Consider the following 17,358-nt stretch of genomic DNA (forward strand, 5'->3'; position numbering starts at 1 on the left):
AAGCTTCTAAATACCCATTTTGAGTTCAGATAGACATCTTTGTCCAATAGTCAGAGACAGTTGTTTTTTGTTTTTTTTTTAAAGGAAGAAAAAGCCCCCAGGTGATTTACCAACTGTTTCCAAGAAATTACTGCAAATCATGGTCATACAGTAAGCTCACAGGCAACAAAGCATACTAGAAAATGAATAGAGGGAGAGATGGCAAGTAATCATCTAAGCAAGGTACTTCAATATAACTGAAATGATAGGAGGGTCACCAAGACTGGTCCTCAGACAGTGAAGAACAGAGAACTTTCTAAAACTTTCTGTCAAACTTCAAGATTCAGCATAAGTCCCCCTTCCTTGGATTCCTCTGCATACTGCATATGTATGCACCCTTGCCTTGTGCTTAGAACTATCTTCAGACAACAGCCCTCTGAAGTCAAAAGTGATCTTTCTTTTTTCTGAATATCCAGAACACATGATATATTCTACTTTATGATAATATTCACCAATATTATGTTATAACGACAGCATGTTACGCATTTTTTCTGAGACCCTAATAATTCTAACACAGTAGTAAGGGCTCAGCTTACTTGTCGAATAAATTAACAAACAAGTACAGATAATAACTATTCATACAAGTGAAAATATACTCAGAGGGCACACATTCCTGACATAGTAGTGTTGCTATGACCACACATCTCAATTGTGTTTAGATAAAGGAATTTACACAGAGCTATGAGTTTGTGCTTAAAGGCTTTTAAAGAAATAATCCTATAAACTGGGCTGAAATGTATCAAAAACAGCAGACCAAAACCCGAGGTCACGTCACTAAATAAAACTATCAAATTAAGAAGACCTCAGATACACCTTTATACAGAAAGGTATATCTTTATAACAAACACTGCTTTAAGAAACAAGAAAAATAAATAACAGAGGACCTAAAGCAAGTCTGAAAATCATGAGGCAAATGTGGTAAGAGCAGTTAACTTGAAATCATTACTACACCATTTTGGATAGCTGAAGAAGGGATTACTCAGATTTTAGGTAGTATTTTCAGAAGTTTATGAAGTCACCATGTGGGTTCAATTTCAATACAGTTACACAGCATTCCAAGTCACTATTATAATACATTTATTCCAGATTTATCTAATTTTTGCAATGGAATAAAACGTAAGTAACAACATTTTTCTGACATTTACTGGAAGATTACACCTTATGAGTTGCATTCAGGGACTGTCTTATTTTTCATCTTTGTATCCTGTGCATTTCAATATAAGAGATGGTAAATCTATATTTTTAAAAATTACTGTAGAGCACTTTTAACTTTCAGAATGTTTTTAACATTGTTATCCCATTTTTGTTTGCGTAATTACTCTATGAGATAAGTAAGGAAGGGAACAGCCTTTCTTCTTATAAAACAGGTACATTTTATTTCATTGCAAAAATTAGATAAATATGGAATAAATGCATTATAACAGTGACTCATTCTTATAAAACAGACACTGAGGTACAAGAGAACTTGCAGCTTCTCCCAAGTGGAAACTCTGGGGTACAGGCAGCTCAGAGGTATTAAATAGCAAATATATCCATCAATAGAAATTACTAATCATTTATTATGGGCAGGGAACTCTGTGGAATAAACAAAATAATATGAGGTGTGGGCCCTTACAGGAAAGCAGTTTATAATGGTGTTAACGTCATAAGGCATATTTAACATGAATACCATCATTGACTTCAGATATAACAGATAGCATAATTCCTTATAAGAAAAGTATTTCTATTGCCCTAGAGTTTATAAATACCCGTTATTTTTCTCTTGTAATTTGTGAGACATTAGTATAATAAGGCAAAGATAGTACAATGGGAAAGGTAATTACTTACCAAGCAGTCTCTCAATGTCATCCACAACCACACAACTAAGCTGGGATTTGTACGCATCATCAAAGATCTGGAAGAAAGTAAAACCACTTATTATCTCACTGTTCTCCATAATTATGACAATTTCCAAGAAGATAAAATTTAGTTAATTATTGAGCAATGCCTAACAAAGCACAGTATAGCACCAATATTTCAGACACTACATTAGAACTTAGCAGAAAATAGGATTTTAGAACTAAGAGTTCTTGCTATATACAAATGAGGAAATTGAGGCCCAAAGCAGTTAAATAACTTGCTCAAGATGACACAACTGGATCATGGCTGAGCAAGAAGAGTAATGCTGTTTTCAGCCCCCACAAGCTGGATATGTCATATCTGAACACACTGAGGAACAGCTAGTTATGAATCAACTGACAAATCCCATCAAGTATATCACAGTGGTCTCTCCCAAGTCAGGATTGTGATTTCAGGTTATGATTCAAGAGCTAGATAGAGCCATGAGGGATGTGTAGAATAAAACTGAATGTCATTTTATTATCTATAAGAATTGTAGCCTTGTTGGGATGCCTGGGTGGCTAAGCAGTTGAGCATCTGCCTTCAGCTCAGGGGATGATCCCGGAATCCCAGGATCAAGTCCCACATCAGGATCCTTGCAGGGAGCCTTCTTGTCTCTCTGCCTATGTCTCTGCCTCTCTCTCTGTGTCTTTCATAAAATCAGAAAGAAAAAGAAAAGGAAGGAAAGAATGAAAGGAAAGGAAAGGAAAGGAAAGGAAAGGAAAGGAAAGGAAAGGAAAGGAAAGGAAAGGAGGAAGGGAGGGAGGGAGGGAGGGAGGGAGGGAGGGAGGAGAAAGAAAGAAAAGAAAGAAAAGAAAGAAAAAGAAAGAAAGAAAGAAAGAAAGAAAGAAAGAAAGAAAGAAAGAAAGAAAGAAAGAAAGAAAGAATGAATGAATTGTGGCCCTGGTAAGCAGGAACATTGAGAGAACAGAATCCTGTTCACTCCAATCAGACCGTAATGGTCAAAACATTTACAGAAGAATTAAAGTTGGTTACAAAGGATCAGAGAGATGTATCTTTAGAACCATAAAAAACAGTACACAGTCTTAAGACAGTGAAAGAAATGCAAATTAAAGCAAGCTATATCCTTGTCAGGATATAGCAATTTCAAACCAGACAGAAGATTTAACTTATGTATAAGGTGAATGTGAGTGCCCATAGCTTTGAGTCCAGCCTTTTCATAAATGTGGGGGTTCCTATTCTAGGACTATAACTGGAGTTCAGGGCACCCAATGGATGTCATCTGTAAGAATTAATTCCTGCATTCCAGGCCAGTCTTTCTGGTTGATAAATAACCTCAGTGTACCAAGATGGTAACCACTCCTCCACCCATCTTGCTCGAAGTAGCATAATATTCCTTAGTCATTTTTTTAAAAAGATTTTTTACTTATTTATTTATTCATAGAGACACAGAGAGAGAGAGAAAGAGGCAGAGACACAGGCAGAGAGAGAAGCAGGCTCCACGCAGGGAGCCCGACGCGGGACTCCATCCTGGGTCTCCAGGATCACACCCCGGGCTGCAGGCGGCGCTAAACTGCTGCTGCCCTCCTTAGTCGTTTTTAACCACTGATGATTAAGTATTAGGTACAGAAATAAAGTAAAACAAGCTTTCAGTATTAATATTTTTCATATTAAATTTAAAGACAATTTGTAAATATTTGGTCTCGAAAGTATTTCTAATTAAAAAAATTATCATATTAAGATTAATAGATTAGCCTTGCTGGTTTAATTTAAAATATGCCATTGAATAATTCATTTTGATAAACTTTTATGTTGGAAGGTAAAAGATATCTTTAGTAGCCTTACAAATGGTAAAAATAATCTAAGATTCACCATACTTATATGATAGTTGTATTTTAATTTACTACTAAATAAATATAGTTACTCTGAAACTCAATGTTTTGTTAGGCAAACAACTGAAGTACTTTAAAGAGATAATAAAGGGTGGGTCAGTTGGTTAATTGTCTGCCTTTGGCTCAGATGATCCTGGAGTCCTGCGACTGAGCTGACTGAGCCCTGTATAGGGCTCCCGGCTCAGCATGGAGCCTGCTTCTCCCTCTGTTCCTCACCCTGCTCATGCTCTCTATTTCTCTCATTTTCTGTCTCAAATAAATCAATAAAATATTTTTTAAAAAAAAAGAGAAAATAAAACATTTGAAATATGTAAATATAGTTTTAAATATTTAAAGAAATTTAAGTGTAAAAGTTCCCTTTTAAGGAACTGCTAAATTTCACTAAACCTACAAATAGAATAAGAAATGTAATGGGACTTTTTAAAAATTTGTTTTCTTTTGTGTTGAAAACTACATTTTAAATTACAAAATTTTAATATGTTGACTTTTCATTTTTTAAACCTTAAATTAGTGATACATAGTCTTTTTAATGCTCAAAAGTCACCTTCAAAGATGCAAAACAAAAACATGGCAAAACAAATCAAGTTCCTCCTATCACACTATCTGTCCTTTAAGGTAGGAATTGTCTTCTTTAGTATTATGTTTTTAATGTCTGACACCGTGCTGGTGCTTAATAAATGTTTCCTATATGCATGTATGAAAGAAAGCCTCTGTTGCTTTCCTTTGCACCATCATCCCCTTTACCCCTCCCTCACTCTCTCATACTGTGTTAAAATTCCATTTACTCTTTCATCCTTAGCTACCTGTCTCCCCATTGGATTGTGAGGTAGATTCATGTTGATTCATGTGATTCATGTTGTCCCAAGGATCCAGCACAGAACAGTATTTATCCTTGCCCAGTGAATTCAGTGGTTGAAACAACAGAAGTTCTAATTCCATCTTGCCCTAAATCACTGGTCTCTGTTCTGCTCTGGTACAGCATCTTGTATATTGTGTACATATTAAGGATTCATTATATTCTTCTCTGTATTATACTAGTATATAAGCGCTTTGAAGGCAAATACACCTTAATCTCTTTGTATCCTCACATCATTTAATATAATGCCTTAGTAGAAAGTAATCAATAAATATTGACTGTAAGAATAAATATGCATCTTATATTTTAAAAATGTTATTCATTTATTTGAGAGAGTGTGTGCACAAGCAGTGGGGAGAGGCAGAGAAAAAGGGAGCAGCAGACTCCTCAAGGAGCAGGAAGCCTGCAGCAGGACTCAATCCCAGGACACAGAGATCATGACCAGAGCCAAAGGCAGACACTTAACCAACTGAGTCACCCAGGTCCCCCATAAATATGCATTTTAAATTCAGGCAGAAATATCAAGTGAGTAGTTGGAGATATATGACTGAAGTCAGGGTATGGAGCTTACCCTCAGGGCAGTGACTGCTGAAACCATGCAAGGGGATGATACCTCAAGGAGAAATGGCAGAGGTAAAAGAATAACGAAGTAAGTACCAAATCTTGGGAGTGTTGCTCTATGCATTCACTCAGCAAATATTTTCGAATTCCTATTATGTGTCAAGTATCAATGAAGATAATGGAGAGAGGAATGAATAAAACTAACATGATCCTACCTCCACAAAGCTTGGAGTGGGGGAAGCAGGTCACAAGTAACAATAATAAAGCATGATGCTACTGTAAGGCTGCAGGAAATATGAGATGAGATGGTAGTACATACAAAAGAGCTGTGGTAGTCACTGTGGATACACACACACATGCTAGTTTTCTTTCTACCATGTGATAGGATTGTAGTTCCCCATCCCTTCTCAAGGTAGGGAGGACTATGGGGCTTGGTTCAGCTAATGAAACATGACTGGATATATATCACTTTCTGAAAGGAGCTTTAGAGCTCCTGCCTGATTCACCATATTCCTTTTATCCTGCTATCCTTGGCTATCATGATCTTACATGTGAGAGGGAGCTTCTATTATGTTTTAGTTTGAGTCTCTGAGAAGCTACAATGAGCAGAGCTCCCCCTCTGAGCCATGATGGACATGCAGTATGAGCAGGAAATAAATTTTGTTAAGTCACTGAGATTTGGGTGTTGCTCATTATTGCAGCATAACTTAGCCTATCATAACTGACACGGAGGATTATGGAGTCAATGATGTTGTCCTAAATTTAGGAAGTAACATTTAAGCTGACATCCGAAGGATAAACAACCAGTGGAAAATGGGGAAGAAAGTGTTCGAAGCAGAATGCACTGAATATTAGGAGGCTCAGAGTGAGAAAATTCAGGAGCACTGCAGAAACTGACATATAGTCAGTAAGAATTAAAATGAAGAGGTGCTGGTGTGGTGGTATCTGTGGGGAATGTTAGGTGAGAAATGAAGCAAAAGAGGTAACCAAAGGGCCTGAACATGGAGAGTCTTACAAATTTCACACCAGTTGAAATTTTATTGTAAAGGCAATAAAAAGCCACTGAAGGATTTTATTTTATTTATTTTTTTCACTGAAGGATTCTAAACTACAGACCACCATGTCAGGTTTATGATTTAGAAATATTTTTCTGGCTGATGTAGAGAAAAGCATCAGAGGGGAGTAATGATTGTTTAATACTGTAGAACACCAGGTGAAAGATAATGGTGGTCTGGAAGTGGGAAGGGGAGTGGGTGTTCTGATAAATGGATGGATTCTAGAGATATTTAGGAAGCAGAACTGAATGGACTTGGCAATGAATGAATGTGGTAATGAGGAGGAAACTAGAGTCAAGGGTTCTTTTTGGTTTGGCTACTGAAATAGGACTGAGGAGAAGCTGGTTTGGAGATGGATTATGAGTATATGTAAAGAGAGGAACCCTTTACCTTTCCCCACACTACCCCCTCCACCACTCCCCCAAAAAGGGGAAGAAAAACAGGACATTTATTTCAGTCTCTTGATACATAATGATCAAATTTTGAGTTGGTGAATCCAAGACAGGAGAAAAGTTCAGGAGCAGTTTCACCATGTTTCTTGGCTATTTTTTCTTTAAAAAAAGAGTGAACCAAGATAGCAGTCACTGTGGTATCCTATAAACTCTGGTGATATCAAGGAGTCACTGGAAATAATGCTTGCTTTTCAAATCATTTTTCAGAATTCTACTAAAGGCTCTGATGCAAGCATATAATTCTGTCAGGCTGTAATATCATGGATTTGAGCCACAGGGGCCTGGGACTGGCTATTTGCAGGACTACATTTTTCCTTAATCAGCCCTTTTCTCTTCCCAAGAATAGTATAGAGCTTTCACACAGCTACAGGAACCTTATTAAGGACATTGCTGGGGTCAAAACTGATGATAAACTGGTATGCTGTCGCACCAATTTATCTCAGATATCGTGTTCATGAAGCATTACAAATCACTTCATAGCTGACTGCATGATTTACCTATAAGATTTGAGAAGAAAAGTACCTACGGCAGTCATTTAATGTAGGTGGTTTTTTTTTCTTTTTTTACAGACAGCTTTTAATGTACTAATTACTATCATGAGGAGAAGAGCACTCACAGTTCTCTTAACAACCTACTAACCATGACAAAGGCTGTGCAATTCCAGTTGTAACTTGACCAGTTTCAGTTGACAGGTCAACTGAAACTCCTTGGGTAGCAACTCTGCTCTCATTTAAATATACACACCCCTTTCACTTCTTACATACATAATTCTTTACCTTAGCTATTCACTAGTGTAATATAAGGTCACCACTCTTCCTCTAGATCCTCATTTTCAGCCTGGTGTCCTCAACCCCTTCCATTCTTGGCCCCCTGGCCCAGGCCCCAGGATAATCTTCAGTAAGAGGACAGACCTGACTGGCAAGTACATGCGCTTAGCTGTCAGGTGAAAATCTAAGTGAGATATTTACATAGTGAGCTTGGAAGTTCTACCACAACTTTAGGTAGATAAATCCAGGAAAGAGAAGAGGTACCAGAAGAAAGATGCAGAAAAAATAAAATTGTACAAACTGCTCCAGCTAGAGCAGTACAAATCAAGTGTCAAACTTGCCCCTACTAACACACGGCACATGGCAGATACACAGTGCCTGCTCCAGATCAAATGGTGTCAAACAACAGTTAGGCAGATGGGCTGAAGCCAGCACTAGCGGCTGTATCTCAAAGACTCTTTAAAAATTACTTTAAATTCAGATCCTCTCATTTAGTAAGATAAAAAAAGTATGTATGATGCTCAAGCCTTTTCTTGTTGGAAAGGTTATCAGTTTGGGATGAGTAAATAGCTATCATGCAAACCAGGACACCTGAAAAGGGGGCATTGTTAATAATCATGCTGGAATAACAGGTAAAAACAGGATTGCTCAAAGCAAATTGGAATGTCTGGTCATCCTAGTTTTATCAGGACATTTCCTGTAGAGCAGGCAAAATTATCAGTATATATAGTCTTAGCATCTGGTGAGAAGTCTGAAAGAGAAGGCTAAAGAAAAAGAATCTGAAGAACTGAAGAAAGAAAAAGTGTGTGAAAGAGTGGCATCAGTCAACACGGACATAATGAGAGGTCTTTTCTAGAAGATGAATAGTATCTCTAGAAAACACAGAATCCCACAGTCTATTTCTGCTCTCTGGTACCGCCTCTCTTGTGTGCAAAGGTAGGTAGTGTCTCATAAGAGACAAAATAAAATATGAGGAACCTGGGCTGAAGGCAAGAACATGCTGGATGCACTATGCAACCAGAGGAAAGGGAGGCGTGGTGCTTCTGCCACACAGAGGTTGGGACAGGTCTGAATATGGTCCTCAAAGACACTGTGAGCTCTTCTAGGCACACAGCCCACTCCTGGAATCTACAGACAGGCTGGGAGCCACCTGTGTGTAGGGGAGGGGCAGCAGCTGCAGATTCTGGAGTCTACATGAATACAAATGGGAACACGCCAGCATTAGCTCCATGTTAATCCCAGCCTTTCAGAATCATAAACCACAGCAAAGCATGTTCTAAGTGGATTCAGTCCTCCATTTTCTATAACCTCATTAGTGCTCTGAGGTAAGTAAAGCCAAATTCTCTGGTTCTTCTGGGGCTGAAAGAGTTCATCTCAATTCTGAAGTGGTTGGCGTGAAGTACCTAGTTAGTAGGAATCTGATGACAGTAGGAATCTGATGACTTAGAAAATCCCTAATGTAGTAAATCTGTCAGCAATTAATTGAAAGCATACCCTAATCATATTTGGTAGCATATAAAAACGTAAATGAGCAAATTCAAATCGGTGCTATCAGTAATAATCTCTAGTTTCTAAAAATAACTTGGGAGTAGATCAAGCAAACATTAGCTGTCTTCTAATGAAACTGCCTCAGGAAGTGGACCTAAACTTTTGGCAATGCACTAAAGCTTCCTGGAATGACCTTAAAATCCCTCATTTGTTCTCCCTGCTTTTCAGGAAAAATTCTTACATTTTTTTACATAACACAAACCCCAGAGTGGGGTATTCTTAATAATATAAAAAGTCACAGGGTTTCAGAAGTTCTACTAAAGATTGCACCATCCTCCTTTGTGTGCCAGAGGTACAAATGCCAAAAGACAAAGTGTATTAAACAAAACAACATGCACCCATCCCCTAGCCGTACAGGGACCAGTAGTTACTTCCGGAGTGTCCACTTCTCTCAGTTAATACATGCACAAACTTCGACAAATCAGCTACATGATATATTAGGATGTTAACCAAAAACATCCAAATTCTGTTGCTTAGTAACTGCTGTCAAAAGATCCAATTTCCAGCTCTGCTCTTTGTATGGACTAAACCATGAAAAGAGGAGGATTAGGCACCATGATTCTGTTCTGTACAGACTACAATTTGCAGTGGGATTTACAGGAGCATATTCAAAGAAGATTATTTCCTTCTTGCAAAGCTAGTGGAAAGGAAAATTTCTTCCATTAATTTTCAGTCCTTTAAGAACAAGACTATATTATGTTAATAATGGGTATAGTTTTATAAATCACTGATATTCCTACTTAATTTTCTTCAAACAATTCAGTCACATCAGATTGTTCTATTTCATCTCTATACTGATTTTGTACTCAGAAACCATCAAGATTAGGTAATTAATTAAAATCAAACTCTACTGTTGTGTTCTTTTGTTCATTTAATGGCACTAACAGAACTAGTAAAACAGTTTTAAAATATATAGATGCAAATATGGATAAAAGAACTAAAATTTAAAAATAGAATGGAATTGTGAAACAAATATAAAATGGGAGGGGAGAGAAGATCTATAAGCACTTCAAATATCTTAATGAAACATATGGTATCTCCACCCACCCCACCCCCAAATGTGAGGATAATGGCAGTGTTGAGTTTATCTATGGAGAAAGGATTTATTAAGCAAATTAAGAGAAGTATAAGGTAAATTTTAAATTAATTGAAAATAAACTACTTTCCTATATTTTAGCACCATCCACATGTGAACAAGAAGCAATCGCTTAATTATAATTAAATCTAAGATACTCATTAAAGCAAGCCAAATGGCCCTCTCTACTAACAAAAACTCTTAACCTCTTGGTTTAAGTAATAAAATGGTATGTAAAGATATTCTATGAATCAAGTTAGAGCATCTCTCTTTAACAAAAATTAATGTGTTAAATTATATTAAATTGTAATATTTGAATTTCACTAACTATTGCCATTACAAAACATTTTTAAAAATCTTTCAAATTGAGCACTTGGTCATTAAAGTATAGCTGAGGAAATAATTTTAAATGCCAATCTTTTACCTCTCAAATTGGCAAAAAATATTTTAATTAATTAATTTTTTAAAAATTTATTTTTAAGTAATCTCTATACCCAACATGGGGTTGAACCCACAACCCTGAGATCAAGAGTCACACACTCCATTGACTGAGCCAGCAGGCGCCCTGGAAAAAAAAATATATATATTTTTTTTTGGAAAAAAATATTTTAATAACATCAAGTGTGGGTGAGAGTCCAAGGAAACGGACGCTCACATGATGGGGCTGCGAATGTAAACTGGTACAACTTATTGAAGAGGTGGACTTTATAAACTAGCAGTAACTTTACATAAGAGTTCTTATATCAATATTTATCAAAAATCTTCAAAATATTAATGTTTGACTTTAGCAATCCCAATTCTGAGAATTTATCCTAAGGAAACAACTGGAAATGTATATACAGTAATAATGATATATAAAAATAACTACTACACTCTATTGAGCACATATGATATCCCAAGGCGCTGCATGATACTTTACATAGATTATCATCTCTCTTAATTCTGAATATTATCTTCATTTCATAGGTGACAAAACAGAGGCTTATAGGTTAAGTGACTATAAGACCTGTTAAGTGTGTTGGAGCTGGGATTCAAATGCAGATCTATTTGAAACCTAAGCCTACGTTCTTAGCCAATAAAATGTGATGCTATTCTAAGAAAAATCTAGTAGGAAAATGGGGAGTAGTGATTTCCCTAGTTCGGTAGTTCTACAAAATATTATTTTTAATTGTGAAAAAACCTCAAAATAAACTAAATGTTCAGCAAAAGAGGACTGTTTAAACGAATATTACACAGCTATTAACGTAATGCTGAGATACATTTGAAAAAAAGGCAATACATTAAGTGAAAGCAGGTTTAAAGCAGTATGTCCATATGATCTCCAATACACAGAGTGTGTGTCTGAGTATAGAAGAAAACTGAAGGACAGATACAGACTCTCTTTTTATTTTCTTCTGTGCTCTTTTCTCTATTTTCTAAATTATTTTTGTGATTTAAAAAGCTGCACCTTTGGGGAGGAGCAGCACCTAAAAAGAAAGGCCCTCTCCAGAACTGATGAAAAATTACAGATTATTTGTTCTCTGAAGAAAGAAAGGAAAGAAAGGAAAGAAAGGAAAGAAAGGAAAGAAAGGAAGAAAGGAAGAAAGGAAGAAAGGAAGAAAGGAAGAAAGGAAGAAAGGAAGAAAGGAAGAAAGAAAGAAAGAAAGAAAGAAAGAAAGAAAGAAAGAAAGAAAGAAAGAAAGAAATTATCTTCCTATCCTAACACTAAAAATGAAGAGAGGAGAACAGCAGTGGGAGGTAGACTAGAAATACTGAGGAATGGCATTTATATTTCATTTTCAAAAGCAGCCTGGAAGTCTTAGCACCCTTAGACTGGTTTGAGCCCGCAGGCTTTTGTCAACCTATCATTAGGCAACAATGTGAAAACTATTTGCAGGGAAAGATTTTGCAATATTTCTAATATATTTCTAAGACTCCTATGCTTCATTCTTTTCTCTGTTCCTGTACTTTAGTTATAGGGAATGACATTTTTTTGCAAAGGAAAACCAAAGTCTCATATGAATTTATTATACTGATGACATGAAAATAATTTTTGTAACTTTAAGGGTGCATGGATGATCCAGACAGTGAATCATGAATTGAAACAATTTTGAATAAGCTTGTATAGACACTTACTTTTCTATTCCTTAGCCTTCCACTCATCTAAAACTCTACCTTGAAAGGCTTTAACAATTTAAAGATTAAATCGTAAGTTATTAAGCCATTAATTTAACCATTTAAGCCTCTAAACCCAGCACATATTACCTTCCCCCCTCAAGTCAATTTGCAAGAGATTAAAATAATAAAAATGATAATATCTCACACTTACAAAGCAGCTTTGATCTGTAGGAGCCTAAAGTGCTTTTTTAAAACTTTATAGAAAAACTAGGACCATTCCACCCACATCTCAGAGTACATCTGAGGTAGAAGCTGGCAGCTGGTGAAAAGCAATGGAGTAATTTACCATCTACACAGGAGACTACTACTTTTGAACAAGTATAAGGAATAGATGGAGTTAGGGAAATGCAAACAGAATTAGCTGTTCAATTAAATACTACATTCGATGGCCACAGATTCCAATGGCTATTATTTAAAGTTTCACTAGAGGAAGTTGTTTAGGTTCCCTTTAGAGGGGAAAAAAGTAAAAAACAAAGAAAAGCCACCCAACCAACATTAGGCAAGTTACTGGTTCTAGTGATTCTGTCTAGATTTTCCCCAGAAGGACAGATACTACTGGTTTCACTTCAGACACTGAATAAACAGACTATGATTTTTAAGTTCTTTTTGTGTCTGGCAACATTTCTCTCTCTTTCACACTCAAAGACCTTTATATAGAATTTTTTTTTTAAGATTTTATTTATTTTACTTTGAGAAAGCGAGTGTGAGAGAGAGAGAGAGAGAGCACACAAGTGGGGTAGGGGCAGAGGGAGACAGAGAGGGAGAAGCAGACTCCCCACTGAGCAGGGAGCCCAGCAAGATGCAGGGCTCATGATGCAGACTCGATCCCAGGACGCTGAGATCGTGACCTGAGCTGAAGGCAGACGCTTGACCGACTGAGCCACCCAGGTGCCCCATACAATATTTATCTTGATGCTGCAGTGTACAGGACAGGAATCCTGGTTCAAGCTCTGCCCACTCCATCCATTTGAAGCACGCTATTCGAACAATGTTCTGCCACCTGCACAAACAAGAAGCTAACTTCTCAAACTTTCTCTTTTTTTTTTTTTTGAGTCTGCTTCTTTTTTTTTTTTTTTTTTTTTTTTTTTTTTTTGAGTCTGCTTCTTTTAAAACATTAATTTCCTCTTTAGTCTCTTCCCTTAAGAAAACCTAAAGCAATTGTATCCTCTATCTTTATAAAGTGGGGGCCTAGGAGCAAGGTTAAAGAATTTTGGAGCTGTTTTTATTAGGCAGCACCCCAATTCTCAAAGCTCTTTTCTCAGATCCTGATTTTCCCTAACAGTTCATATCTATGAAAGATCAAGCATGAAATATTGGATTTAAGTAAAAGAAATACTTCAACTAGATATAAAAAATAACTTCTTCATTGCCTGTGAGTATACCAAATCAGGAGAATTATCAGTAGGAACACAGGCTACCAAGTGACGTGAAACAGTCATTACATCTTCATCATTGACTTTTCTTTTTAGAGTAGCCACTTACTATCCTAGAAGCCTTATATGGCATTTGCTTGAATGTAAGAGAGATGGACCAGACGGTCTTAGAGTCCTCAGCTCTAGGATTCTATTCTATGTTGCTCTAACTTTCACTGACAGTTCAAAGTAGCTGCATTAAGAAGGTGACAAATGGCACTTAGAGAAAGGAAGAAGGATGAGGACTATGTTAAGTTGCCAAGCAGACTCTGATTGTTACCTAATAGACCACCATCCCTTTGTTGGGGTTTTGAGCATATCTTTCCAATGATATACCTCTGTTCTTTCCCAAACTACATAGTCAATCTAATTGACTCAAACAGTGCGATTCTGTACACTGATAAAAAAATCTGAAATGAATTTGCTCCACTCTATTCAAATACTTTTTTAAGATCTTATTTCTTTGTGAGAGAGACAGAGAGAAAGAAAGAGAGAGGAGGAGCAGAGGGAGAGGGACAAGCAGACTGCGCTGAGCACAGAGTCTGACATGGGGCTTAATCTCACGACTCTGAGATCATGACCTAAGCATAAATTAAGAATGAGACTCTGAAATGACAGCCATCGGGCACCCCTCTACTCAAATATTTTTACTTTGAATTTTTTCAATCAAGTTAATACAAACTTAAGAAATGAAAATTAACTGTAATATGTATTAAACAAAACATAATTTGGGGGCATCTGGGTGGCTCAGTTAAGCATCTGCCTTTGGCTCAGGTCATGATCTCGGGGTCCTGGGATCAAGCCTTGTGTTGGTTTCCCTGCTCAGCAGAAGTCTGCTTCTCCCTCTCCCTCTGCTCCCCACCCCACTTGTGCTCTCATGCACAAATAAATAAAATCTTTTAGGAACCCCATAATTTGGAAGATTAAGCAATGCTAATAAAAATGCATTACAAAATCTACCTAAAATAGTTATTGTTTTACTCAAATTCTACTGATAATTTAGTTCCACTTGAGAATATAGTTGCTGTTGCTTTTACATATATACACGTACAAAGATAGATATACACATACATGTGTACGTGTACACGTATCTAAGAGATAGGAGATTAAAATGAAAGTAAAAATCTTGATACCTTCTTCATGGCCTGACACTTGGCTGTCTCAGAAAAGCCAATCATCTTATCAGGAGAACAGATCTTGATGAAGGGGAAGTTGGATTCCTCTGCAATCTTTGCTGCTAAAGCAGTCTTCCCACTATGAGGAGGGCCTGTGTAAAGATACGCAAGTCAGGGAAAAAAAGCCAACCTAAGCAAAGGGGAATAAAACAAGTTTAAACCTTTATCCACAATGTACTGAGGTCTCAACTAGTTGCTCATTAACATTTCCTGACACAATTTCATAGCAGACATGTTTTCTCTTATTTATTAGCAACTAAACTTAATGAACTGATTAGCATTTCTCAAAGGTATGATGAAATACATTCCTTCTTTCTTTCTCACAGTCTTAATCTTTCAAACTTCTGGCTAAATATATAAAATGCAAGGTTGTTGTTTTTTTTCCCTAAAAAAAAAAAAAAGGAAAGAATGCATACAAATGCATATCTGTAACTCATGTTATTAGTTCCATCAAATCATATGTCTAACAAAAAATATGATCTTCTTAGAAGATGACATTGGGAGCAGGGAAAAAACTGTCTAATAGAAGCAAATGTGTCCTACAAAGCTAAAATTTTAAAGATTTAGGCCTTCTCATAAAGGCAATTGAATCTGTAAAATCAACTGTATTTAAACATCTCCTCCTCTTCCCTTCTGTGAACTGGAAGATGTGTCCCTCTTCCAACCATAAACCAACCAATTTTTCCTTCCCATCTTCTCAGGAACCTGACACTGACTGTATCTTCTTCCCCATATGTTCCATCTCTTCCTCTTCCCTATCACCCTTCCAACAGCATATCAGCATGCTTTAGCCTACCTAACAATTTAATAAACAGAGCAAAAAACTCTGGACTCACACTTCTCAACACCACTCCTTCTTTTACCTTTAAAATGGAACTTCTCTAAATAATTATCTACGCTGGCCACCTTCAGTTTTCATTTTCCCTCCATCCTCAAACAAACCCTATGGCTTCCACTGCCATTACATGGAACAGGCTTTCATCTGGGTCATCAATGACCTCCATGTCACCAAATCCAACAGATACTTTATCTGTTGGCTTCTCAGAAATATTTGATACAATGAACAACTCCTTTAAAAAAAGCAACATACTTTTCTTGACTTCTGTGATAGCGTCTTCTCTTTCTCCCCCTCTTACCTCTCTGGTTACTCTTGCTTAGTGTCCTTTGTCAACTCTTCCTGCTCTACTTGGTTCTTAAATATTGGCATTTGTCTAGCCAATGTCCCTTTCTGTTTCAATCCCCTTCCCACCCAGGCCTTTTTCACACACTGGTCCCTCCACCTCAAACATCTTCCCCAATTACTTTGCTGGGCCAGCTTCTCCTCATCCTTCAGGTCTTGGCTTAATGTGTTTCAGGGAGCCCTCACTCCCAGACTTTGGAAGGAATGAGATTCTGCTGTCATGTGGACTTAACAAACGTTTCTGTTGTACTAATTATAATTGTAAACAAGTAACTAGTGAATAGAATGTCATTGGCCTTTTTGTCTACTTGGTAAAATCCTAACTAATCCTTCAAAATCTAAATTAAACACCACCTTTAGCTTTCTTTGATCATCCCTAGGCAAAATAACTTGCATTCTCACACATCTTTACACATAAATACTGTACTTAAGAATTTGTTTACATGCCTTTGTTTTCATGACCAGACTGAACTCTGTGAATGTCTTTATATCCTTAGCAACTGGTTCAATGCCTAAAATTACTCAATGAATACTTATTTAATTGAATCGAGTACTATGAGGTATCATATAGTCTATTACATAAGATAGTACTCGGTGAATATGTAATTGACTCAGGTACTCTGTGGTAGCAGAAGTAACAGAAATTTAGATACTCTCCCACAAGAAAACTAGTGCTATCATTTATCAACAACATTCTACTCCAAGAAAACTTTAATTTATGCACAATACAAGTACATAGTCTGGATTACTATTTTTAGATAATGAAGAGATTTAGAATGGAAAATAATCCATTTTTCTGGAATATGCTAAATAAAAAACTTTGTAAAAGTGCTTTTTTTTTTTTTTTTTCTCTTACTGCCATCTCTTCATTTTTTTCTCACCTTCCAAAAGGACGCTAACCAGTGGTGTACGGTCACTATTTTTAGTCTGTTGAACCAGCAGCTCCCCATCTTCCAGAACTCGAGTAACTGGATCACCCCATTTGATAATACCATTCATAATGTAACTTGCATAATCCTCTTGGTTTGTGCCAAATGCCTATGGAGGAAAAGGATAATTTAAACCATTTTGGTTGTTAGTATAAAAACTAAAACACTTAAAAGTATAAAAGATGAGTAATAATTCCTACACACTAAAAGTGTTGAGCAATATCCTTATTAATGTAAAAAGTTTGAAAAGCAAATAAAAGCAAAAACAAAATACCCATTACTTTATAATTCTTATTTAACCTTTACCCAGTAGTGAGTGGGGTATGGGGTGTGGGGAGTGGTGACTTAGGGTGACTTTGCATGATTTAGGAGAATAAAACAGATTCTTGGGTCAGATTCTACAAGAGCCTAAACCCTTGTA

At 36.7% G+C, this 17,358-nt stretch overlaps 1 protein-coding gene across 1 annotated transcript in view; it reads right to left on the reverse strand.

The window, feature by feature from the left end:
- NSF (N-ethylmaleimide sensitive factor, vesicle fusing ATPase) overlaps positions 1-17,358 on the reverse strand; it is a 145,571-nt gene that overhangs the window by 29,941 nt on the left and 98,272 nt on the right. The window contains exons 14-16 of the mRNA XM_038546995.1: positions 16,890-17,046; positions 14,787-14,920; positions 1,867-1,933 (exon numbers count right to left, since the gene is read on the reverse strand). Of these exons, the coding sequence (XP_038402923.1) occupies positions 1,867-1,933; positions 14,787-14,920; positions 16,890-17,046 (358 nt within the window). The remainder of the gene's footprint in view (positions 1-1,866; positions 1,934-14,786; positions 14,921-16,889; positions 17,047-17,358) is intronic.

This window comes from Canis lupus, chromosome 9 (assembly GCF_011100685.1).
Source record: "Canis lupus familiaris isolate Mischka breed German Shepherd chromosome 9, alternate assembly UU_Cfam_GSD_1.0, whole genome shotgun sequence".
Taxonomy (NCBI): Eukaryota; Metazoa; Chordata; class Mammalia; order Carnivora; family Canidae; genus Canis; species Canis lupus.